This window comes from Bufo bufo, chromosome 1 (genome assembly GCF_905171765.1).
Source record: "Bufo bufo chromosome 1, aBufBuf1.1, whole genome shotgun sequence".
NCBI lineage: Eukaryota > Metazoa > Chordata > Amphibia > Anura > Bufonidae > Bufo > Bufo bufo.
Window position 1 is genome coordinate 419,110,401 of NC_053389.1, and position 25,402 is coordinate 419,135,802.

At 41.7% G+C, this 25,402-nt stretch overlaps 1 protein-coding gene across 1 annotated transcript in view; it reads right to left on the bottom strand.

Annotated features, from left to right (window-relative positions):
• SH3PXD2B (SH3 and PX domains 2B) overlaps positions 1 to 25,402 on the bottom strand; it is a 171,296-nt gene that overhangs the window by 23,839 nt on the left and 122,055 nt on the right. The window contains exons 6-10 of the mRNA XM_040406366.1: positions 15,996 to 16,021; positions 12,468 to 12,602; positions 8,968 to 9,072; positions 7,549 to 7,666; positions 4,397 to 4,596 (exon numbers count right to left, since the gene is read on the bottom strand). Coding sequence (XP_040262300.1) covers positions 4,397 to 4,596; positions 7,549 to 7,666; positions 8,968 to 9,072; positions 12,468 to 12,602; positions 15,996 to 16,021 — 584 coding nt within the window. The remainder of the gene's footprint in view (positions 1 to 4,396; positions 4,597 to 7,548; positions 7,667 to 8,967; positions 9,073 to 12,467; positions 12,603 to 15,995; positions 16,022 to 25,402) is intronic.

The following is a 25,402-nucleotide window of genomic DNA, read 5'->3' on the forward strand; positions in this document are numbered from 1 at the left end:
CTACAGTAAAATATGGTGGTGGTTCCATCATGCTGTGGGGCTGTGTGGCCAGTGCAGGGACTGGGAATCTTGTCAAAGTTGAGGGACGCATGGATTCCACTCAGTATCAGCAGATTCTGGAGACCAATGTCCAGGAATCAGTGACAAAGCTGAAGCTGCGCCGGGGCTGGGTCTTTCAACAAGACAACGACCCTAAACACTGCTCAAAATCCACTAAGGCATTTATGCAGAGGAACAAGAACAACGTTCTGGAATGGCCATCTCAGTCCCCAGACCTGAATATAATTGAAAATCTGTGGTGTGACTTAAAGAGAGCTGTCCATGCTCGGAAGCCATCAAACCTGAATGAACTAAAGATGTTTTGTAAAGAGGAATGGTCCAGGGCAGATTAAATCTGGTAAAAATGATACTGCTTCCCAAGGGTCTGTACGTTCTAGCTCACGCTTGCGCTTCCATATCTAAAGGCTTTTTTGACCGTATCCACGCCCTGGTTGCTTAGTTTGTGTGGGGTGGAGCTAGAAGGAAGTTGTCCCTGGCCCAAGACGCAAGGAGGTGCTTCTCTTCCAGACTTCTTCCTATACTTCTTAGCCGGACAGCTTAAGTTTCTTAAGCCCTGGGCATCATCGGCTGATTTGCCCAATGCTGAATACTTTCTGCGAGAGCACTTGCGCCTGGGTACTCTTTGGCCGGTCCTGAAGAATTCCAATTGCCTTCGCGGCCGACTGCTCCCCCTTCACAGGCTGGTGCATCAAGTGTGGCAGGCTTCTAAAATGCATTCATATAAGGATCTGCCTGATGTGATTCCCTTGTGGGATAACCCCATGTTCACCCACATGTGTCTGGGGGATGGGGTTGATATGTGGAAGCTTCATGGAGTCTCCACACTGGAGGACTTGTATGAGGGTGGGTATCTACGTTCCTTTTCGCAGATTCAGGATAAGTTTGGGGTACCCCGCAACATGTTTTTTAGGTTCCTGCAATTGAGACACGCCCTGCAGGCTCAGCTGAGAATATTGGGAAGGGCTATCTCAAAATATCCATTGATAGGAGTGCTTAGGTCTCAGGGCCCGAGAGGGATCATCTCCATACTATACACCCATCTGCTATGCAATCGCATGACAATGAACCCCCTTGCCATTGAAAATAAATGGAAGTTATCCATTCCCTCTTTAACGGGAGATGATTGGAGTGAGGCGCTTCTTACACCGACCAGGGTTTCTCCCTCTATCAATAATAGATTGATACAGATGTTTATTCTGCATAGGAGCTACCTCACTCCGACCAGGCTCCACAAGATGGGAAGGATTTCTCATAGTAAGTGCCACAGATGCTCGGCGGACCGTGCCGACTTTTGGCACATGTACTGGGAATGCCCTTATATTCGTCGCTTCTGGACCTCGGTACTGGGGGTATTATCCACAATGGTACCTGCTGTGATCCCTCTTTGTCCCAAACTTTGTATACTTGGAGTGTTGGATGAGGAGATATGGTCCCATTATAATAGAATATTTTTGGGAGAAACGTTATTTTTGGCCAGGAAAGCTATTGCACTTCGTTGGATGGGGGACAGACCACCATCTCTGGGTCAGTGGAAGTCCCTTGTTAATCATACAGTGTCCATGGAAAACATTGTCTAGAAGCATAGGAAGTGTCCACCAAAATTCCAGAAGGTATGGGGAGAGTGGTGCTCCTCCGCTCTGAGCCTGCAAACTTCTCATATGTACTCAGTAAGCGACAACCCAAGATAGAATTAAGGTGGATGTGTCCTGTTTCTTATTACTGTATGTAACTGCATGCTCCCATTCTCGGCTCCTTCTGGTACGATCCCTCCTTTTCTTATTTTTTTTATTTTATTTGAAATGTATGCTCTAATGTAATACATCACTATGTGCCTGTAACATGTCATGCTGCTCCCCTGCGTGGAAAATTAATGTACTTTGCACTGCTTGATTCATACCTGAATGGTTTATCGTTAAATAAAACAAGTTTTTAAAAAAAGAGGAATGGTCCAAAATACCTTCAACCAGAATCCAGACTCTCATTGAAACCTACAGGAAGCGTTTAGAGGCTGTAATTTCTGCAAAAGGAGGATCTACTAAATATTGATTTCATTTCTTTTTTGTGGTGCCCAAATTTATGCACCTGCCTAATTTTGTTTAAACAATTATAGCACACTTTCTGTAAATCCAAATAACTTCATTTCACTTCTCAAATATCACTGTGTGTGTCTCCTATATGATATATTTAACTGACATTTTTTATCGCAACAACCAACGATTTATACAGGAAAATCATGACGATTAACAAGGTTGCCCAAACTTTCGCATCCCACTGTAAATGGTGTGCTCTCCATTCACAGTGAGGCCCCGTTCGCACAACAGAGCCAGGTCCCAGACATGGGACTCATATGCCATAAATGTCCCAGATGGTACAACCACTCTAAGGGGAACCCATCAAGTTGCACATGCAGTACTGTCTGTATTTTAATGGGAAAAGATTCAGTATAACTAAAGTTTGTAGACTAAGGCCTCTTTCACACGGGCGTTGCGGAAAAATGTGCGGGTGCGTTGCGGGAACACCCGCGATTTTTCCGCGCGAGTGCAAAACATTGTAATGCGTTTTGCACTCGCGTGAGAAAAATCGCGCGTGTTTGGTACCCAAACCCGATCGGTGTTCTGTAAATAGTATTATTTTCCCTTATAACATGGTTATAAGGGAAAATAATAGCATTCTGAATACAGAATGCATAGTAAAACAGCACTGGAGGGGTTAAAAAAAAATAAAAAATCATTTAACTCACCTTAATCCACTTGCTCGCGTAGCCGGCATCTCCGTCTGTCTTTTTTTTACTGTATAGGACCTGTGGTGAGCATTAACTATAGTTCAAGGACCTGGGATGACGTCACTCCGGTCATCACATGGTACGTCACATGATCTTTTACCATGGTGAATCACCATGGTAAAAGATCATGTGACGTACCATGTGATGACCGGAGTGACGTCATCCCAGGTCCTTGAACTATAGTTAATGCTCACAACAGGTCCTATACAGTAAAAGAGACAGACGGAGATGCCGGCTACGCGAGCAAGTGGATTAAGGTGAGTTAAATGACTTTTTATTTTTTTTTAACCCCTCCAGTGCTGTTTTACTATGCATTCTGTATTCAGAATGCTATTATTTTCCCTTATAACCATGTTATAAGGGAAAATAATAATGATCGGGTCTCCATCCCGATCGTCACCTAGCAACCGTGCGTGAAAATCGCACCGCATCCGCACTTGATTGCGGATGCTTGCGATTTTCACGCAACCCCATTCATTTCTATGGGGCCTGCGTTACGTGAAAAACGCACAAAGAGGAGCATGCTGCGATTTTCACGCAACGCAAAAGTGATGCGTGAAAATCACCGCTCGTGTGCACAGCCCCATAGAAATGAATGGGTCGGTATTCAGTGCGGATGCAATGCGTTCACCTCCCGCATCGCATCCGCGCGGAATACTCGCTCGTGTGAAAGGGGCCTTAGGGTACTTTCACACTTGCGTTGTTTGATTCCGGCAGGCAGTTCCGTTGCCTGAACTGCCTGCCTGATCAGGCAAACTGTATGCAAACGCATGTCATTTTTTCTGACTGATCAGGCATTTTTCAGACTGCTCAGGATCCTGATCAGTCTGAAAAATGCCTGATCAGTCAGAAAAATGCATTGCAATACCGGATCAGTTTTTCCGGTGTCATCAGGAAAAAAGGGATCCGGTATTAATTTTTTTCTCATTTTTAAAGGTCGCCATTCCGGCACTAATACATTCCTATGGAAAAGAATTATCCGGCATTCAGGCAAGTCTTCCGTTTTTTTCGCCGGAGATAAAACCGTAGCATGCTACGGTTTTCTCTTTTGCCTGATCAGTCAAAATGACTGAACTGAAGACATCCTGATGCATCCTGAATGGATTACTCTCCATTCAGAATGGATGGGGATAAAACTGATCAGTCCTTTTCCGGTATAGAGCCCCTGTGACGGAACTCTATGCCGGAAAAGAAAAACGCTAATGTGAAAGTAGCCTAAAAAGTCCAGGTCCTACTCTGTGATTGAGAGGTACTGTACCTCTGTATGCACACTCATGGAAGTCTTGTCAGTCAGTACTATAAGTAGGACCATCCACTGGACTACTAAACACAAAAAAGCAAAGATTTAAACAAATAAAACAAAGGTTATACTGAATCTATTCTCACAAAACTTTAAATCGGTCTGGTCAGCTTTTCCTGCTTTACAACATGATCAAAAAGCATGTTCAATGTGACAGGTTCCCTTTAAATTATAAAAAAGTTTTGCAAAAATTTAGGAGTAGGCAGCAATTGAAAAAAAAATATGTGAATTTGTAATAATATAAAGATTCTTACTTCGTTTAAAATCTGTGAATGGAAGTTGGCGACTTGGAGCTTCCTTATCCCGACCAGCATAGTTCTGCTGCCTGGAGATTCCATCCAAATCTAGAGCACTGGAATTGGCACTGGACCCTGAGGCTAGCTTTTGTGATAGTAAATCTCCACTAATTTTCTTCAGGTAGGATGCTGGGGCCCAGCCCTCTGCACCTTTATATCTGGAACAAGACAAGCCATTAAGTATGTGTTTCCTAGTGATGCTTATACTACAATCAGATCCACAAATGTTGCTAGCATTAGTCACATTACTATCAAGCATAGAATAACACACATGTACTGTGACTCACATAAAGAAGAAGTATAAATAAATATCCCTGCCTCAAGCTTCTTTGGTAGCTAAGGGACTTTGACTGTAATTCTTAATTCAGCATTTTTAATGTAAAATACCAAAAATTAAATTACCGGTAAAATATTAGATTAATAAAAAAATAACATTTTGTTCCTATGCCACCAAATGTTATAAAATAAATAATCAATCTGTACTCGCCTATTTCTCCCCTGCCATTTTCAGAATCACATCTCTGGTCCTTGCCCTGGTGTTTATATACAAGGCTGCAGTGGTGCCATATATACCGCTGAGGCCAGTGACTGGCAGCAGAGGTCACATACCATAGCAACAGGCCACAAGTACAGGATCTGCTCCCCTGGGTATAGATGCACAACTGCATATAGGGTTGAGCACTTCCTGCCTTTTAACACCACGCCATTTTTTGTAGTTTGTATATAGATATGTTTGGAGGTATATAAACTCCATATTTAAATGTGCCTGATTCTCATCCACAGGCAACATTTAGGTGCACCTGTGAGGCCTGGGCCTTATCAGTCAGTCTCGGGTGGGACTCACAGCCTCCTCCCTCCTCCCATTGTAAGCATGGCTGCATGCTGGAGGTAACTGGGAGTTTGCTGTAATTCGCCCACTGGCTCCTGGTATTGCCCCGAGCTACTTGAGATACCTTGGAGCGGTGCTCGGGCTCAGATATGGCCTTCATATAAGGATATATTGGCAAAAATTCTCTATTTTAACACCAGTTTGAGGGTTTAGTCAGACTTGTTTGTTTGCATCCACAGTAGTGCACCTTCCTTATTAATGTTTATTTCATATAGCTATTTACATCCACACATTTTTCGATCTTGTGTAGGATGTCTTTTTGTGGTACTTGTGGTCCGCTGCGTGCATCCTCCACTGTATGCATTTTTGCTGGGGATAGCCATTAGCAACGGGCCACAAGTGCAGGATCTGCTCCCCTGGGTATAGATGCACCACTGCATATGGGGTTGAGCACTTCCTGGCTTTTAACACCACGCCATTTTTTGTAGTTTGCACATACCATATACCTCTACATCAACGCTGCAGCCTTGTGTACAAACATCGCTAGGAAGACCAGAGCTGTGGTGCTAAAAACATCTGGGGAAACACAGCATAGGCGGATTTATTTTAATTATCTTGGACACCCCCTTTAACCATCATTTGTTTGCTGTTTGCTTGTGTTTAAGCAAAACTATGTGCTACCTGTGGTTGGCCTCCACCACAAAAAAGCAATCCAGCATGCCATGGAATGAGCAAAAGCTTGACTTTATTTGAACATAGAGTATATGTTCATATGTATGTTTGTGAGAGAGAGGATTTTATTTCTCTCTCTCTCTCTCTCTCTACTGTAGTACACATTTTTCTCCACTAGATGGCAAAAAGAAAAAAAATCAATTAAGAGCCTCGTGTACATTTTTCTTTGTTGTAAGATTATTGGGGGAAAAAGGAGGAGTTAAGTTGCTAGTTTCAAATGTGCCAATCAAACTCAGGGATAAAGTTAGTAAACTACTCCCTTTTTGTCACAGAGCCAATAAACTTTCATTTAGGACCACCCTTTTTGTCTACCTCATATTGCCTATATAAGTGTATGTGACTGGAATAAAGTTATGCATATTTTCCATGATACCAGCCTGTATTGGTCTCATTGAGAAAGCTGTATGAGCTCATACTTATAATCCGAACTGATTTGGAGCCACACAAAGAAGAAGTGAGTCGTATAATCTGCGACAACTTGTTCTACCCGTGTTTGCGTGGGTTTCCTCCGGGTACTCAGATTTTCTCCCACAATCCAATGACATACTGAAAGGAGGTGTTCCAGATCCTGTGCACCCAGCTGGAGGGGAGCTGAATTACTCTCTATTTGCAGTGATCTGTACTTGACCCTGTTCACATCAAATTAGATGTTTATCAGAGACCACTATCAGAGGTATACAGGGAAATACCAGGACACACACATCTCTGACCCAAGGCTCTAACATGAAGTGAACAGGACCTTTGCTGTTACAGTAGGATTTCTACATTGTAGCATATGTTGTGGCTGTTATTTAAATCACAGCCACAATATCACATCAGGGAATAAAAAATAAATAAATAAATAAAAGAGACCCAGGCAAGACAAGAAGGGTTGCAAGAGAGTCTCTGCACAGGCAATGCTCATTGCTGAACCTGTAGTTCTACAAGAAGGCATGTCAGGAACGGCAGGCCTTGAAATTTATTCGAAATTTTAGACATAATACAGAAATTGGCCAAAAACAACAAATTGCAATGTTCTTGCTGCTATGGGCAAAAACCATATGTACCTTTGTAAACAATAAGCTCCCCTCCTCTTTCTTGGAATGTACACATTGTTTCACATCTGCGTTTTTGCTGTCCGGTTTTGCAATCCGGCAAGGGATCTCAAAAACACAGCAAAATAGAACCGGCTGCACCCGTGCAGAACAGATCCGGTTGTATTATATCGAAAATAAAGAAACAGGAACCGGCACCATTGAAAGCCAATGGACGCCGGATACAGCACCACTAACATGGATTTTGGTGCCGGATCGGGCTTCTTCAGTTTCCCATGCCGCTTTTGTATGGGAACGCAACAAACTGGAACGAAATGCATTCTGGTGCGCTCCATTCCAGTTTGTTCAGTTTTGTCCCCATTGACAAGAATTGGGGCAAAACTGAAGTGTTTGCTGCGGTTTTGAGACCCTGTGCTAGATCTCAAAACCGGACAGCACAACGCAGATGTGAAAGTAGCCTTAGTTGGTACATTCTGTCTTATGAACAGCAATACGATGTTTATTACTAAACCTACCTAATTTTCCACCATCCCTCAAGATTCTTTTGCATGACCTCTACTATGACTCCTTTATCCAGAGTGATTTCATCTTGATCTCTTGCAGTGTATGGATAGATAACGCTGTATTTCTCTTCTGTTCATAAAAAAAGAGCAGGTATATACTTGAGATCAGACCACAAGCTATTCATGGCAATCGTGTATAAGCTTATGTTATTTTTTTTCACCAAAAACTATTCTTGCTAAATCTATAAGAAAATGAATTAGAGGGAGACACTCTAAATTAATAGATCTGAATTTTTACCTAACAGAACAATACTACTGTAGGACATATACATTTTACAAAATTGGATCCAAAACAAGGGTAAGAGCTTTTTATATAGTTATATTGTCTTCTGTCGGTCTTAGTATGGGGCAAGTTTAGTTATAAAACATGGAAAAAATGTAAAGCATGGCAGGTTTCAAAAAAGATGTAATAGACCTCCTGCAAAGGAGGCCATCAATAAGCTCAAGTGCTGGACCTGATAAGAAAATGGTTGAGATTTCAATGCCTGCATACCTGGGTTCTTATGAACTGACCAAATCGCACTGTTGTCCAGAGTATAAAGAATGCATAATGTTGGCCTCCCTTGTCAAAGCACATGTTTAAAGGGTTGCTCCCCTATCTTGTTACTTACAAATGGAAATAGTTAACACCTGTATTCTGTGAATAGAGCTGTGGTTCCTACTTCTCATTCCATCATCTTTAGCATGAGGCACATGCCTTTGGCATGCATATAAAGATTTCACTTGGAAGCAAAACATGGACATGCAAGACATGCAAAATACCAGTGCAACAGAAGGAGACACGGCAATCACAGACAAGAAAACAAGCCTCTCTGCACCTGGACCCCATCCACTGGTGTACAGGTCCCCAAGTGTCCTTCGGCGGCCGACGTGCCTAGGCAAGGACCAGTATCTCCATGGGGCTGGGAGCATGTGGGGAAGCAGGAAGTGACAAAATAAGACATGAGGATTTGTCAGTTTTGTTTAAATCACTGGGTACTTGGAATCCAAGCAGACAGTCATATTACAACAATAATACTACTTCCTGTTGTTAAAAAAGGTTCCCTTTGGTTTTCTTCTCATACAATTACCAGAAGTGCAGAGTACCTCCTAAAAAGGCTAAAATACAACATACACTTACATAATACACAGACTAGTACGACTTGTTTAGACAGCACGTGACACAAATATTGATGTACACACATAAAGCTGTGACGGAGAGAGAACAGTTTTTAGTTGACAAATGTATTCAGTGTTTTTATCCTTTTAAACGTGGGGCATGAAATGGAAGTGCTGATGGTTTCCAGGGTACCGTGCATTGGCACATTACTATTCTGTGATGGTTGTTAGTGAAGTGACTGAATAGTAAAAGCCATTTTTTATTCTTCTTACCTTCTTCTGGTTGAATTGTAAAGTCCTCCTGTCCCCCATCTTGAGTCTCTAAGCAAGTTGCAGGGACCCATCCTTGTTCATCTGCAGTACCGACAAACCACCAGCCTGGAGAAACAGCACATTTTATCTTTTTTATAAAGGCACTGATAAGTGAGAATCACAAAGGCACTGAATAACAATGACTAAAATGTATTTTACATACTGTGGGTAGCCAACGTCAAGATTTATTAAGAGCACCAGACAAAAATGCCAAGAATTCAGACAGAAAAACCCTTTGTAACATTCCTCGTCGCGACAGGCATATACAGTAAATACTGGGTTAGTATAGCTGGGTTACAAAGTGCACAGATTTACACAACTAAAACTGGAAATAATGGCATAACAATTAACACAATGGGATTACTCTCCTGTCATGTCTCCCACAGTCTTTTCTCCAACACCAAACCAAACTGAATAGTTACAACCCCCACCATAAAAAATTGAAATACATGGATAATAAACCAAGCCCGAGGGTCCAGTGAGAGGTGCCACAAAGCCCCCTGTGACAAGAAGTGCAATGTGATGCGTCCCCTGCTGCTTCACTGATTACACAGTGCAAGAGGGCGAACTGTAGGGCTGTGACCAGAATGCTTTAAAAGCGTTCAGCCTGATCTTCACAGCAGACACTTCTTTTAAGCAAGATATTCTTTCTAAAGATGTGTATTAGGCTACATGCACACGACCGTATGTCGACATCCGGATGATGACATCCGTGTGCTGTCCGCATTTTTTGCGGACCCATTGAAATGAATGTGCCTGTTGATATTTGTTTCCTGGTCCTTCATGGCGTACAGGAAATGCCCTCTCAGCCAGCCAGCAGTAACCCGCCACAAGCAACGATTGTCAAAAAGGACCGGCAAAGGGGACTATGAAGTACTGGAATAAAAACAGCAAGGAATCGCTAAAGTATGACTTTTTTTTATTGTATACCATGGGAAGCCTTTAAAAAAAAATCTAATGCGTTATCCAAAAAGTTGGAACTTATTGTTCAAAGCAAGTTTTCATGTTTTAGAATTTTTGGTGATTTTTTTTTAATTTCCCTCGTCACTATCTATATTTATAAAGGAATCCTAAAATTGTGCATTTTTCAAGCTGACCACTAAGCCTAATAATATGTGAAGACTTCCTGTTTACGGCTCTTGTGGCTTCTGTAAAGCATATTTCTAGACACTATAGATTGGAGCTTACGCAGGATGCTCTGTGACCTGTGCAGGAAAAGGATCCTGTCTTATCTATACAAAGGTTTTATCTAGCATTGTAATCCTGCTTGTACAGAACCTTTTTTTTTTTTATTTAATAATATAATCCTGCAGTTTTCACCCAAGCCTAATAATATGTTGCTATAATTAAGCTTGGTGGCTTGGGTAAAAACTGTAGGATCATATTTTTTTTATTTTAATATAGATAGTGACATTGAAAATTGAGAAAAAATCCCCCAAATTCTCAAAAATATGGTGAACATAAAAACACGATTTAGACAATAGGTATTTTCTTGATAATACATTCCTTTTAACCCTTAGAATACTGTTTTTTTTTTTTATTTAGCATTTTCATTTTTCTTTCCCTATCTTCCTTGAGCCATAACTTTTTCCGTTCACATAGCTGTATGAGGGTTTATTTTTTGAGGGACAAGTTTTACTTTCTAATGCCACCATTAATTATGACATAAAATGTAGTGGGGAGCGGAAAAAAATTCCAAATAGGGTAGAATTGGGAAAAAATATATACCGGTATATAGGTTTTTTATGTCTAAATAGTGTAAAAATAAATTTAAACGTTGAAAAAAAATATATAGTAAATCAGATTTAATGTCACCGGCTCAACTAATTCAGACCATTGCATATAGGTGCTCAATCCTAGGCGTACCCGTCGCCTATATATTATATATAAACAATAGAAATAGAAGAGATGGATGGCACACTAATATCTGGTGTCGCAAGAATTAAAAGTTGCTATACATTTTATTCGCACACAAAATTAGAAAAGTGTTAAAAATAAAAAAATATTAAAAAAAATGTATAATAGTAGTATAAATTCTGTCCCACAATAAATGATATAAACTCCAACATTAATAATAATATTGTTAAAAATAACGTTAATTGAACCACAATGTTGGTAATACTGTTAAAAATCTATAAATAGGAAATAGTGGTATTATCAATAGCAGTCTCTGCACCGCCTATCTTAATTAACAAAGGTGGCAATAATCATAGCCGTCTCTAGATGGCAGCAATGACAATAATAATTCAATGGATGCATCAAAGGTCCAGATATTAGTGTGCTATCCATCTCTTCTATTTCTTTTGAAAAAAAAAAAATAAATCATTTTTTTTACATCACCATATTCTGACCCCCATAAATTTTTTAGAGTTATATCTATTGAGCTGTGTGGGGGCTCATTGTGAGCTGTGTGTGTGTGACATTTTGATCACATTTTATTAAATTTTTTTGGGCAAGAGAAGCAATGAAAAAATGGCAATCTGGCCATTTTGACCCTTTTTGCCGTTAAGCCATTAGCCGTATCGGAATTTTTTTTCATATTTTAATAGTACGGGTGTTTTTGGTCGCAGTGATAGCCATAATGTTTATATTTTTTGCTATTTTATTTATTTTTTTCAAAAACTTTTTTGTAATAATTTTGAAGTTTGTATTTGAGCATATAAAATCCATTATTTTAATTTTGAACAATCATGGATTTTTAAAATGCATTTATTATTGGCTATTGCTCATTTTTTATGTTGGCCTACCTGGTGGCCAAAATAAGAATTGCAGCATTAATTGCCCTCAGCCTCTTCTGCGAGGCTGAGCGCATTCAAATCAATTACCGGCATCCTCACTGGCTCGCGCTTCCGGGTTTTTGACCATTTAGATGCTGTAGTCTCACTTGATCATGGCATCTAAAGGCTTTAATTACCGCAATCAACATTATTATCGGTCGCGGTAATTAGCCGCAAGTCTCTGCTGATTGAAACAGCAGAGACCTGCCAGCCATGATGCCCGCTGCACATGTGAGCGCGGCGCCATGTTTGCCTATCGCTCCAGCGCCATACATGTACGCTGGTAGAGAAAGGGTTAAAGAAGAAGACTAACAAAAAGTTTTTATTCTCTGATCCGTTAGAAAGGTGCATGATATTAATAGTAGTGCAATACATTTTTATTCATGGCGACTGTTATTTGTTACTGTCATAACCTCCCCTCTGATCCTCAGCTGTGTCATGTGACAGTGACAAACACTCTGACTCTCCCAACTGGCACAGCATCTTATGTATGGTCAGGAAGCCAGTGTCTCTATTCATTCCTGTGACAGCCTTGATGAATATTTCAGAAATGAATAGACATTTAGGGACATTTATCAAGACAGGCGTTCCCAGTCCTAATTTATTAAAAGGCAGAGGCCTCTTATCCTGGGTTTCCTGTCCAAATTTTTACATAACATGATCTCTGAATACTTGTTTACTTACCAGACTCGTTTTTCTCAATGATGTCGACCACTTGACCAACACGCAGAGTGATTTCTGTGCTCTCCTGTTTGTCATATGCAGCAACCACCACATACTGATCCAAGACTAAGGGGTCAGCCGATGAAGAATCTCCGCCTAACCAAAAAAAAGATTACACAGTTCATAAAAGGTGCATGTTTGCTATTCACACCTAAATGTAGGCAGTGACTGCCAGAAGATACGGTAGATAAAATCTACTAAAAGTAGTGCCACCATCAAAACTTACAGATAAAGTCTCAGTGTTCTCTACATAAAGAATATTGCATAATCTGTAAAAATATCACATCACCATGGATTTCCATGATCAGTGTAACCTGAGCAGCATCAGGCCTTGTATATAAAATAATAATAATAATAATAATAATTGATGTGTACAATACAAAGTCCTAGCATAGAACAGTTTTAATGTTATAACATTCAGTCACAACTAGAGGGCACTACTACCCAAGAAGTGCCTAACCACCAAAACATTTCCTTCAGCAGCTCTGCACAAAGAATGTATCGACACTCACAAAGATCTCGATTTCCTTGATGTGATTAAAGGGGTCTTCCAGTTATAACAAGTTATCCCCTACTCACAGGAATAGGGGACAGCTATCAGATTGGTGGGGGTCCTACTGCTGGGAGCCCCACCAATCACAAGAACAAGGCCCCAAACTCTGTGGAGCCCCCCTGAAATGGACGGAGCGGCTGGTTGGAAAAACACGCCACCACTCCATTCATTTCTATGGGAGCACCAGATAGGTGAGCGCAGTACTCTGCTATCTCCGGCGCTCCCACATAAATATCCTGTGGATAGGGGATAACTTCTATGGGTCCACAAAAAGTCAGGACAGCACACAGATGTTATCCGTGTGCTGTCCGCATCCGTGCTGCAAATTATAGAACATGTCATATTCTTGTCCGTTTTACGGATCCATGGTTTGCGAACCACAAAATACTATTGTTTAAATCAAGTTTTTATGTTAAACAGATTTTTTTCACACAATTTTGGTGAGTGTTGTTTTCATTTTCCTTATCACTATATTATTAAAAGAAAACTGCAGTTTTCACACTGGCCACTAGGTCTGATAATATGTTGAGAATTCCTGTTCTGTACAGGTAACATTTCAGTAGCTATCACATTATCATCACAGGCAGCATTACATTGACAGATATCATCTATGTATCGGTAAGACAGGATCCACCATTCACAAAGCGTATCCCCTCCTTCCTGGCCTCATCACAGGTCACAGAACATACAAGTCAATGAGGTCCCCTCCTGTCCAGTGTGTCAATGACCCAGCTGCTTCCAAACAGGAATTGACACATTATAGACCTAGTGGTCAGTGCGAATAAAAACCAGATTTAAACAATAGGTCATTTTCTGATAAGACAATCCCATTAATCAATGGGAGACATCTAAAAAGACTATGCATGTCCTCATTCATTGTATATATGAATGCCTGTATTATCAGACATTCATATGTGTTGTTACATAACACCAGGTGAGCTGCAACTTAGCTACTCTGATACTATCAGCAGTGATTGGACATTGTGAATGAAAACACCCAGTTGTCAATTTAGGATGCATAAGAGTAGTTTCATACGAGCGCGTCCAATGCAGAAAACGCATTTCGTGTGGGAGCGTGACTTCCTGTTATGGGCACTGCTCTTTTCATAGAACCACACAGCATTATAATGATGTATAATGCTGTGTGTCTCTGTGTGACCTTGCATTTACTGAATTATACTGACAGCATTATGTCAGTATAAGGCCTCATGCATACAGATGTTGTTTTGTGCATCTAAGCCGCATTTTCCGTGGCCCCGCAATAAAAATAGAACATGTCCTATTCTTGTCCGTTTTGCGGAAAAGAATAGACATTTCAATTATGGGCACTCGTTCAGTTCCACAAATTGAGGAACGCACATACGGGCGACATCCGTGTTTTGCGGATCCACAATTTGCAGGCCATAAAACACGGCACGGTTGTGTGTTTGAGGCTTAATTTAGTAGATACAAGATTGACCAGAGACACACAGCATTATAAATTATTTTAAAAATTCTAGAGCGTCAATTCCGTTTCTGTTGTGCTGTTCCTGTTAGGGTAGTTTCAGATGAGCGAGTCCAGTGCAGAAAACGCGGTCCGTCTGAAGGCGTGATTTCCCATTATGGATACTCTTCCTTTCACAGGACCACAAGGAATTGTAATGCTTTATAATGTTGTGCGTCTCTGGCCAACCTTGTATCTACTGAATTATACCAATATAATGCTGCCAGTATAATTCAGTAGATGCAAGGTCACGCAGAGACACACAGCATTATAAATCACTATAATTCCTGTGAAAGGATCAGTATCCATAATGGGAAATCGTGTTCCCAGACGGAGCGTTCTTTCCGCACTAGACACACTCATATGAAACTAACCCTAAGGCCCCTTTTACACGGGCGAGAATTCCGTGCGGGTGCAATGCGTGAGGTGAACACATTGCACCCGCACTGAATCCGGACCCATTCACTTCAATGGGGCTGTTCAGATGAGCAGTGATTTTCACGCATCACTTGTGCGTTGCGAGAAAATCGCAGCATGTTCTATATTCTGCGTTTTTCACGCAACGCAGGCCCCATAAAAATGAATGGATCTGTGTGAAAATCGCAAGCATCCACAAGCAAGTGCAGATGCGGTGCAATTTTAACGCATGGTTGCTAGGAGATGATATAAATGAGCAACCCCGTTAAAGTCTAATCACTGTATTATTTTCCCTTCTAACATGGTTATAAGGGAAAATAATAGCATTCTTAATACAGAATGCTTACTAAAATGTGGCTTGAGGGTTTTTTTAAAAAAAAATTATTAACTCACCTCATCCTCTTGTTCACGCAGCCGTCATCGTCTTCTTTCAGGACCTGCAAAAGGACCTTTGATGACGTAATCGCGCTGACGTCAGTGCAGGTCCTGCTGAATGAAGATAGAAGGATCTTCTATCTTCATTCAGCAGGACCTGCTCTGACCTCACCGCGCTCACCACGTGGTGAGCGCGATTACGTCATCAAAGGTCCTTTTCCAGGTCCTGAAAGAAGAAGAAAGAAGACGATGCCGGCTGCGCGAACAAGAGGATGAGGTGAGTTAATAATATTTTTTTTAACCCCTCAAGCCACATTTTAGTAAGCATTCTGTATTAAGAATGCTATTACTGAACATCGGAAAGCAATCGCAGTCAAAACTGACTGCAATTGCGTGCCTACTCGCGCGGTTTTCCCGCAATGCACACGCGACGCATACATAGCAAATCCGGAACGCCCGTGTGAAAGATGCCTAACAGGAACAGCACAACAGAAAAGGAAAAGAGACTCCAGAATTTTTGTATGAGGGGAGTTTAAGTAACTTACACTTCTGTCAGAGGCTCGGCTAGGAATTCATTGGTTTTCCTGAAACCTCACATAAATGAACAACCATACATCAGAATTCATACTTGTATTTTTATAAACATGCACAAGAATCTTACCAAGTTTCCTCTTCCCAATAGGCTCTCTAAAAGAAAAAAAGAGCAATTAATAAAAAATAACATGAGTCTGGCCATAGATTTATGAAATGAATCGGCAAGTCGTCCATTTGCTCCACAAACTAAATACAGCTCCACATTTTGGTACAAACAGGGCCATCTCAAAAGGGCAATGCACCCACAAGAACTAGGACAATTTGTTTCTGGAGGACTTGTTCACGTGAGTAAAATCCGCCACAGTAAATGGCCGGCTGTGAAATCTACCATCAAAATGGGAACAGCAGCTTTCCACTGATTTCAATGGACAAAATGCCACCATCTGCATACATGGTGGCGTTTATTTCTACCGCTAATTGAGATCTGCATCTGAAGTGGTATGTTACTTCTTAGAAGGGAACTGGTAATGAAGTCATGGGGCAGCAGGAAGAACTCTAGTAGTTTTAGAAGAGTTTCTTTTACCAAAAACACTTCTGAATTATCCCATCCAAGGGCTAGATAAGAAAAACCCTGGCAAAAAAGCTTTTAAATCCTCCTCTAAAAACTCATCCAAATCCTCAATTAAAAACCCTTCTAAATCCGCACACCAAAAACAACTTATTTCAGCCCCAAATTTCCTCTGCCAGGTAAGAGGACACGACTTCTATTACACGTTTCCAAGCAGGTTTGTTACAGAATGTATGGATACCATCAAGTGTGTAGGTTTATGATGGGATGGTACAGGGTAGATTTATTTACCTTATATAAAACTTTTCTTTGAACCAAAGCTACAAATTGCTTTTGGTTGTTAAAGGCAAAAATTCTGCTTGTGGTGATAGAATAAATAGTCAATGAGGAACATAATCATTAAAAACACATCTGCCTAAGGGCTCATGAACGCGAGCGTAATGGCTCAGTGCCCCTGTTGCGGACTGCAAATAGTGGTCCGCAATGCACTGACTTAATGGTTCCGCCATCCGCAAAATACCACAAGAGATAGGACATGTCTTATCTACTGCGGTGCGGAGGCACAGACCCCATATCCCACGGAAGCGCTTCATAGTGCTTCCGATCCGTACTTCTGCTCCGCAAAACATAGGTAAAGTCCTATCTTCGGTTGTATCTTGCGGATTGCAGACCCATTCAAGACAATGGGTCCGCATCCGCACCACGAAGTGCACACGGCCAGCGCCTGAATATTGCAGACCAGCCTTTTACAGTCCGCAGCACAAGCACTGAGCCATTACACTCGTATGCATGAGCCCTTCCTGAGAACTTCACCGCTACGATAGGTCCCAACACCTTTTTTCCCCTCCAATTGTGACATATTATGTAAAAAGAAGAGGAAATTGGATCCACTCACAATGGCTACTTCTGGATATGATTAGATTCTACTTTTAATATGTGATAATGGAATAAGTTGTGTTCAACATTATTTTAATGGCGAGTTTTCCTCCAAAAGAAAGAAGCCCCCTCATTTGGATGGGTGCCGCCTTTTGATTTGCAGCTGTACCTTGACTGCAGCAGAATATTTTCCTACAGCTTGCACTTAATAGGGCTATACTGAGCAGCAGCCAGTTTATGTTTAATATGCTGAACAAATGTCCATAGACATCCATTCATATTCCAAGCTGCGTAAAATGTGTGAAAGCTCTTAAACTAAGAGAATAAAAAGATGAATGGTGACAGATGATCTGCTGGAGCGTACATTTCCCTCGGCACACATTCAATGATGTAAAAGAGATGCCTGATTAATGGTTTGGGCTTGGTTCTCTTGGCCGAGTTTAACCCTTTAGACATTATCATAATAGACTGCAATGTCAAGTGCCCCAGATGTGGCCAGCGACAAAATCTGGTATTCAAACCTATTCAGCAGAATACTGAGGGCTAAGTGCACACAAGTGGTATGGCACAAAGCCAGACCACTACCGCCTGTCAAAAGAGAGCATCACAGACCACTGTGACAAGTAGCCCTAGGAAAAGCTCATACTAATTCACTATACCCTAGAAAACGCATGGTGCTGGGCTTCACCGTGTGAATATAACATATCTCTTAACTGACAGCACATAACTAACAAAATGATTTCCTGTGCTGTGCACAGAGCTGAACCCGGACATATCCCCTTTTTCACCCAGGCATTTCATGCTCTGATGCTCTCCCTTGCCCTGCACTGGATTATGCAGGGCAGGGGCTTTTTTTGTTCACATTTTTACACTCCTAGGTAGAGGCTTCCGCCTAGCAGTGTTCCCGGTAAAGTCACGGGCACTGATGGGCGGGCTTTGGTGCTGGCCTTGCCGTTTTACAGGCTAGGGCAGCGTTAACGCCTGGCTATTAGTGCCAGTGATGTCATCGGAAACACTGCTAGGCGGAAGCCTTCGCCTAGCGGAGACCCGGTACGTCACCAGATCTGCAAAAAAAAGGGAGAGCATCAGAGAATAAAATGCTCCGATGCTGAACTCAGAGGGCTGCCTGGGTGAAGAAGGGGTTATGTCCGGGTTCAGCTATGAACCCGTACAACCCCTTTAATGGCTTATCCCAGTAAGCACTAATGTTCTCCTATCCATTTGACAAGATATTACTATTAGATTGGTGAGGGACAGAATGCTGGGACCACCACTGACCAGAGGTCATGTGTTCTTTCCCCTGTAAGAATGGAGCAGTGGTGAAGTATGTGTATTGCCCCTCTATTCATCTCTATGAGAATGCCGGAGATAGCTGACATAAGTGACCAGACATAGGAGACACCTATCCTTGCTCAAGTGAATGGGCGCTGAGCTGCACTACGTTGTTGTCTGTACTGCCCCAGTTGTGTTCAGGGGCAAGGACAGTAATAGGCCTCATGCACATGACCGTTGTGTGTTTTGTGGTCCGCAAAACACGAATAGCGTCCGTGTGCATTCAGCAATTTTGCAACAAAGCGCGAACAAGAATAGGACATGTTATATTTTTTTTGCGGACCACGGAACAGAGCAACAGATGCGGACAGCACACGGAGTGCTGTCTGCATCTTTTGCGGCCCCATTGAAGTGAATGGGTCCGCATCCGAGCCGCCAAAACTGCGGCTCGAATGCGGACCAAAACAACGGCTGTGTGCATGAGAATGGAATTGTAAATGCACTGTCTGTACTCTTCCATCATGGAGTAAGCGGATAAATTATACCCTGTTGGAAGGACAAATCCAAGGTCTTTTAAGATTAGCATTTCCAGTTGCAGTTGATGAATATGTTGTCAGACTTTCAATGAAAGATGGCAGGAGTTCTGAAGTCCACATTGCAGTAAGATGTGAAGTGTGTGTTAAAATGAAATGCAAATCTACAGTATTTGTCCTATGCGAAGCTATGTGCCCTGCAAGCTCACAAAAGGGAAGACGCTCTCAATCTTGAGCTGGGGCTGGCTGAGGGGAGGGGCTTCCCTAAAAAGGAGGGGCTTTTCTGGTCTGTTCTCCATTGCAGGTAGCGGGGGAAGGTTTCTGCTGCAGCAGAATTCTTCTCATCCAGATACACAAGGAAGAAATTAACATGGGCGAAGTCAGTTTTACTTGAGTCTGCGTTGGGAGTACTTTATGCCACATTTATCAAATGTCCCATGCTGTTTGATAAATGTATCTCATCCTTAAACTTAACACTTTTCTAGAAAAGCTGCTCCTGTTTTCCTACTCCGCCTTCCTACCCAAGAGCGGACTGGGAACTTAAAGTGGCCCTGGAAAAAAAAAACAAGAAGTGTTCCCCCCAGGCCATAGCCTTATCATGTAACCGTGACATCTCTGCAGCTGTTTGGCATACAGACAAAAGAAAGGTGTTGTTTTAGTCAGCATGATCAACCCTACCAGGCAGCAAGCCTAATTTAACCCCTTAGTGACCACCCATACGTGTTTTTACGGCGGTCACTAAGGGGCCTTAGGCTGGGCCGCCGCGTTTTTACGGCGGCCCAGTTTAAGCGCCGCGCGGCTCCCCCGTGCAGCGGGGAGCGCGGACCTGGCTCTCACATGAGAGCCGGGTCCCTGCTCTAACAGCCCGGAACGGCAGGAGTGCCGATCCGGGCTGTTTAACCCTTTACATGCCGGGCGCAATGGCGCCCGCTGCATGTAAAGTGGTGACAGAGGGAGCGGACTCCCTCTGTCTCCCATCAGCACCCCGAAAATGCGATCGCTGGGTGCTGATGTGCTGGGAAGCTTACCTTGCTTCCGATGAGGGCCCGAGCCTGTCTTCAGTTACTTCCAGCAGGCTGTGCCTCTCTGGCGCAGCCTGCTGGTCAATGTTCGAATAGCATTGCTATTGAAATGCAATGCATTATAGAGATAATGCATTACATTTTAAAAGCAATCAAAATACTGTATATTATAGTCCCCTTGTGGGACTATTAAGTAGTAAAAAAAATAGAAAAAAAATACACATTTATTAAATAAAAAAAATTCCATAAAATAAAAAAATATGCCTTTTTTTCCATTGAAAATACGCTTTTCAATGAAAAAAATTGCAAAAAGAAAATATCCCCCATATGTTTGGTATTGCCGCATCCGTAACGACCGGGACTACATAAATATTACATAAATTATACCCTATGGTGAACGCCGTAAAAAATAAAAAAAGACAGAATTTCGAATTTATTCTTAGTTTCCACCGAAAAAAAACGTAATAACAAGCGATCAAAAAGCGGCATTTACTCCAAAATCATACCCATGAAAAATACAAGTCGTCTATCAAAAATCAAGCCCTCACACAATTCCATATATATAAAAAAAAAAAAAAAAAGTTATGGGTCTTGTGAAGTGGCAATGCAAAATAATTTTTGGGGTTAATAAAAGGTGTTTTATTGCAAAAAAAGTAGTAAAACGTAAACAAAATTATAAGTATTTAGTATCACTGTAATCGTACTGACCCAGAGAATAAAGATATTATGTTATTTGTACCGAAAAATTAACGCCAAAAAATGTATAATGTAAAAACGCAGTGGCAGTATTGCTATTTTTCCCCATCTCCCTCCCAGAAAGAGTTAATAAAAGTTAATCAGAAAGTTATGTGTACCCCAAAATGGCGCCATTAAAAACTACAACTTGTCCCGTAAAAAACAAGCCCTCATAAAGCTATATAGATGAAAAAATAAAAAAGTTATAGCTCTTGGAACGAGACCATAAAAAAAGGAAGAAAAACGCTTGGTCATAAAGGCCCAAACAGGCTTGGTCACTAAGGGGTTAATAAGCTGTGCAAATTCTATAGACACAATTATTGGAATGAGTTGTATCATGAGTATCTTATAAATTGGTACTGGCATATAGTGCATCCGTTCTGTTCATGAAATCTGCCCCTGTGGCAGCTTCTGTAGTGCTGGAAGTATGAAGTACAAATGTCTAGGAAAAACAGGAACTCAACTCTCTGCAGTAAGCCACCCATAGTCATAGTATAGGACAGTGCAGTGTTTATGCACATAACACCCAGGATGTTGTTCCATATTGCCAATGGAAGCCCTGTTTGTCTCAAACCTCATGAACTGGGATTCCACGGCTGAGCATCTACAGTACAGCATGTTCATTCAACAATTCTTCTATTTATTTCTAATGAAATGAAGATGCACTCTGTCTGCACTCCCAAAACTATGATGCAGTGTCTTAAACCTAATTCTTCTTGAATAACCCGAGACAGCGTTGGCTCAGTTCCACTCAGGAACGTGTATGCAAGACATTGTGTTCCACAGATCTCTCATGTGAAGCAATATCACATGAGCATGTTGATATCCACTGGGCTGCTCAGAGTAATAGTATGCCCAGATGTGATCTAATGGATGGTAAATCAATACATTACATAGATTGTAATAGTGTGTCGGGTAGCTGTCATTATAAAATGTGCACAGGATATCTACCATGAGATGTGAATTGACTATATACATACACATGCAAATTCTCTACAATGGAAGGCGAATGTTGCAATTACATGTAGCTACAAAAGCTACTGCAACCTAATGGAACAAGAGGTGAAAATATTGGGACTTCCAGTTACTACTCATGCAGAATGCATACAGTTGCTGGCCAGTAAAATGTGTTTTTCATTGTCTGAAAAACTATGGATCAGGGTAAGAGAGGGAATTCTATTAGTAAATCTGTTTCGGCATGTCACATTACCCTATGGCTAGTTCTGTATATGGGCAGGATGTGGATGTCATTGAATTTGGGAGCATTGTGGTCATCCCTGTATGAGCTGTTTTGAGGGGGATGCACTATTGCACTGCTTGCATGTCCGCCAAGATTCTCCTGACAATACACCCGGCAGAAATCACAAGAGGAATGCTGTTCTCAGAATGTAATAGTAGTGCAGCCTCAGACGAGGACTCCGTAACTATAAACAATCATATATTATCATAAGATTAAAAAAAAAATCTAAATTAATTTCTGTTGGTCGTTCTTCTTTATTATAGTGGTGACAATGACGTTCTTTGACAGGTCACTTTCTTCACATGCAAATACAGCCAATATAATAAGTGATTGTGACATAAAATGTATTGATGTGTAGGTAAGATCCATGACTGAGAGAAATCTCAGTACTCATGGGAGATTTAATGGGTCAGTAGTCACCTCCCATGCCATAAACGCAGAGGACAAATAAAAAATGCAACATGTCAGATAATGCTATTAACTAATGAAGCCTTAAGTGCACTCAGAAAAATAAGCTACATGCACTGCAAGTTAAAGAGGACATGCAGGATATGTCAGCTCACTGCCATGCTAACATTAAAGGATACAGCTCAATCATATATGAGTGAACTTGGTCTTGTGGGTGGATCGGAAAAACAGCAATGGATGGCGGTCATGCTAGAAAATGCTAGTTCAAATCTTGGCGAAATACAATAAAAATTGATTATGTGATCAGTGAGGTTTTCCCTTTGTAGAATTATCAGATTTACAATAATACAATTTTCAAATAAGTGTCTCAACAAAGGGCCAGGATGAGGGGCAGGCAGAGCAATGGCCACCTAGGGCGCCATAGAGGGTAGGATACAAAATAAAAATCTGTTGAAATTTTTAGAATCAGGTACCTGAAACTAATGGTGCCAGATGGACCCCATTGACCATGATAGGGTTCGACAGGTTTCCATTAGAAAGTCTTTCATTTGATTGGGCAAAATAGTTCTGCATGCAGGACTAATTAGTCCGACATTTGTGATGGAATCTGCCACAGAAGCCCCAAACACAGCCTCCGACACAGATTTCAACTGAAATCACTAATAATAATACAAATGAAAAATACTTAAAAATTCTAAAACAAAAGCCCACATGAAACATGCTCCTAAGGAAATGGTGTAAATCAAAATACTGGGGCATATTTACTAAGACTGGTGTTTCATTAGACTGTCCTAGCCTCACGTCTCTTAATATATTTGGTAAATCTTCAGGCAGTCCATGCACCAGAAAATCAAATCTACGTCATCTATGAGGTGCAGAAATCAGCTACCATGTATGCCCCTTTCTGGGGTAAAGTATAGTAAATCTGTTGCAACAGAGACCATGCCCTGTTCACCAAGCCCCACCCACTTTGGAAAAAAAGTACATTGCAGCTCGGGCCCAGAGAAGAACAGAAAGCGCAATTGCAGCAGAGACCACCAGACTTGGAGCAGCGGAGCAGGAAAGGTTAGTGATATATTTATTTTAGCTCTGATGGGCATCTGATCTGAGGTCTGACAAGGGGGGTCTGATGTGAGTTCTGATGAGGGTCTGAAGATTTATTGTTTTATTTTAAACCGCTCTTCAGGCAGTGATACACGGATGAGGGTCTGGTCTAATATGTTTTGAGAAGGCAGCGGCGCTGTACTGCCCTCTTGCAATTTTACCAAGTACAGCGCTGTACACTATATAGTGGCCGAGCTTGGTATTGCAGCTCAGCACCATTCACCTGCTCAGCTCCTCCTGCTCTATAACATGCAGACTGCCATTTCATGGCGACAGGTCCTCTTTATAAGAATGTAAAACAGTGACATGAAGAATGCACATTGTAAATAATCTTCTCATAATAATTACAATCCACTTCCTGAGTGTTCAGGCATAAAGTATTGAGGATTAATGTCATCTGCCAGACAGTCTTATCCGGCATGGTCACCCTGGCAGAGCAGAATGTATTCATTTTAGCAGAGCTCTGTCTTGGTCTGTTATTCCCAATGACTCGTTCTGGTCACACGACACAGTAACAAACAGGAGTTGTGCAATGAGAATGACGCTTATCCAGCCTCATTACTGCAATCATTCTCTACAAACATTCCAAGAAATCATAAAGTTTCTTGTTCCAATGGGTCTGAAGTAACAAGAAGGGGAAAAGAGATGAAATAATGCTAAAGTGATCTGGCAGGCTAATCTCACCCACTATACCTGTGCAGAAACTATGGGAGGCATTTATCATTCCCCCCATGCCACTTGGGGGTTTGCAACTTTTGCCACTGCGACATAGAATGCAATACAGAATGCCTCTTATAGGCTTCCGTGGTGCATGCCATCATAGAATTAGAATTATGGTCCGTGATAACAGAATCCATTACGGAATTCTTAGATAACCTGAACGCCAAGCTTGCAACTCATTTGCATATATCTTCAAACTTTGTTTATTCAACATCAAATACACAGAAATGAGAAACAAAGATCACGATCTGGTGACTATCTCACCTACAGGGCAGTGATAATTTAATATGTCTAAAGTAGATGACAGACTCCCTTTAAAGGGGCTGTTCAAGTTATTTTTATTGATATCAATATCAGAACGGTGGGGGGGGGGGGGGGCAATACTCGGCAGGAGGGGTGTAGTGGTCTGTTGAAGTGATTGGCACCATAACCATGCCCAACGGCTGCAATGCGATCGGCTGCACAGGATCACAAGGCACATTAAAGGGAACCTGTCACCGGGATTTTGTGTATAGAACTGAGGACATGGGTTGCTAGATGGCCGCTAGCACATCCACAATACCCAGTCCCCATAGCTCTCTGTGCTTTTATTGTGTAAAAAAAAAGAGTCATATCTTACTTGTGTGACCAGAGAAGAGTCATATTTTCAAGCGCTGACTCATCTCAGGTTAATTTGCATATGTATCAAATTGGTTTTTATACACAATAAAAGCACAGAGAGCTATGGGGACTGGATATTCTGGATGTGCTAGCGGCCATCTAGCAGCCCATGTCCTCAGCTCTATACCCAAAATCCAGATGACAGGTTCCCTTTAAGCAGCATTGTGACCGGACCTCAGGCATAACTGTGCCTTGCGATCCCGTGCATCCGATCGCCTGCGGCTGTAGCTACGGTGCCATTCACTTCAATGGATCGTCACGCCCCCTCCTGCCCCACAACATAGTGAGCCGGCCGCGATGTAGTGCAGTCTGGACAGAATCATCAGGTGTGAACGAGGACTAAACTTAGAGTCATTTCATACCACAAAGGCCTCATGCACACGGCCGTGTTCCGCG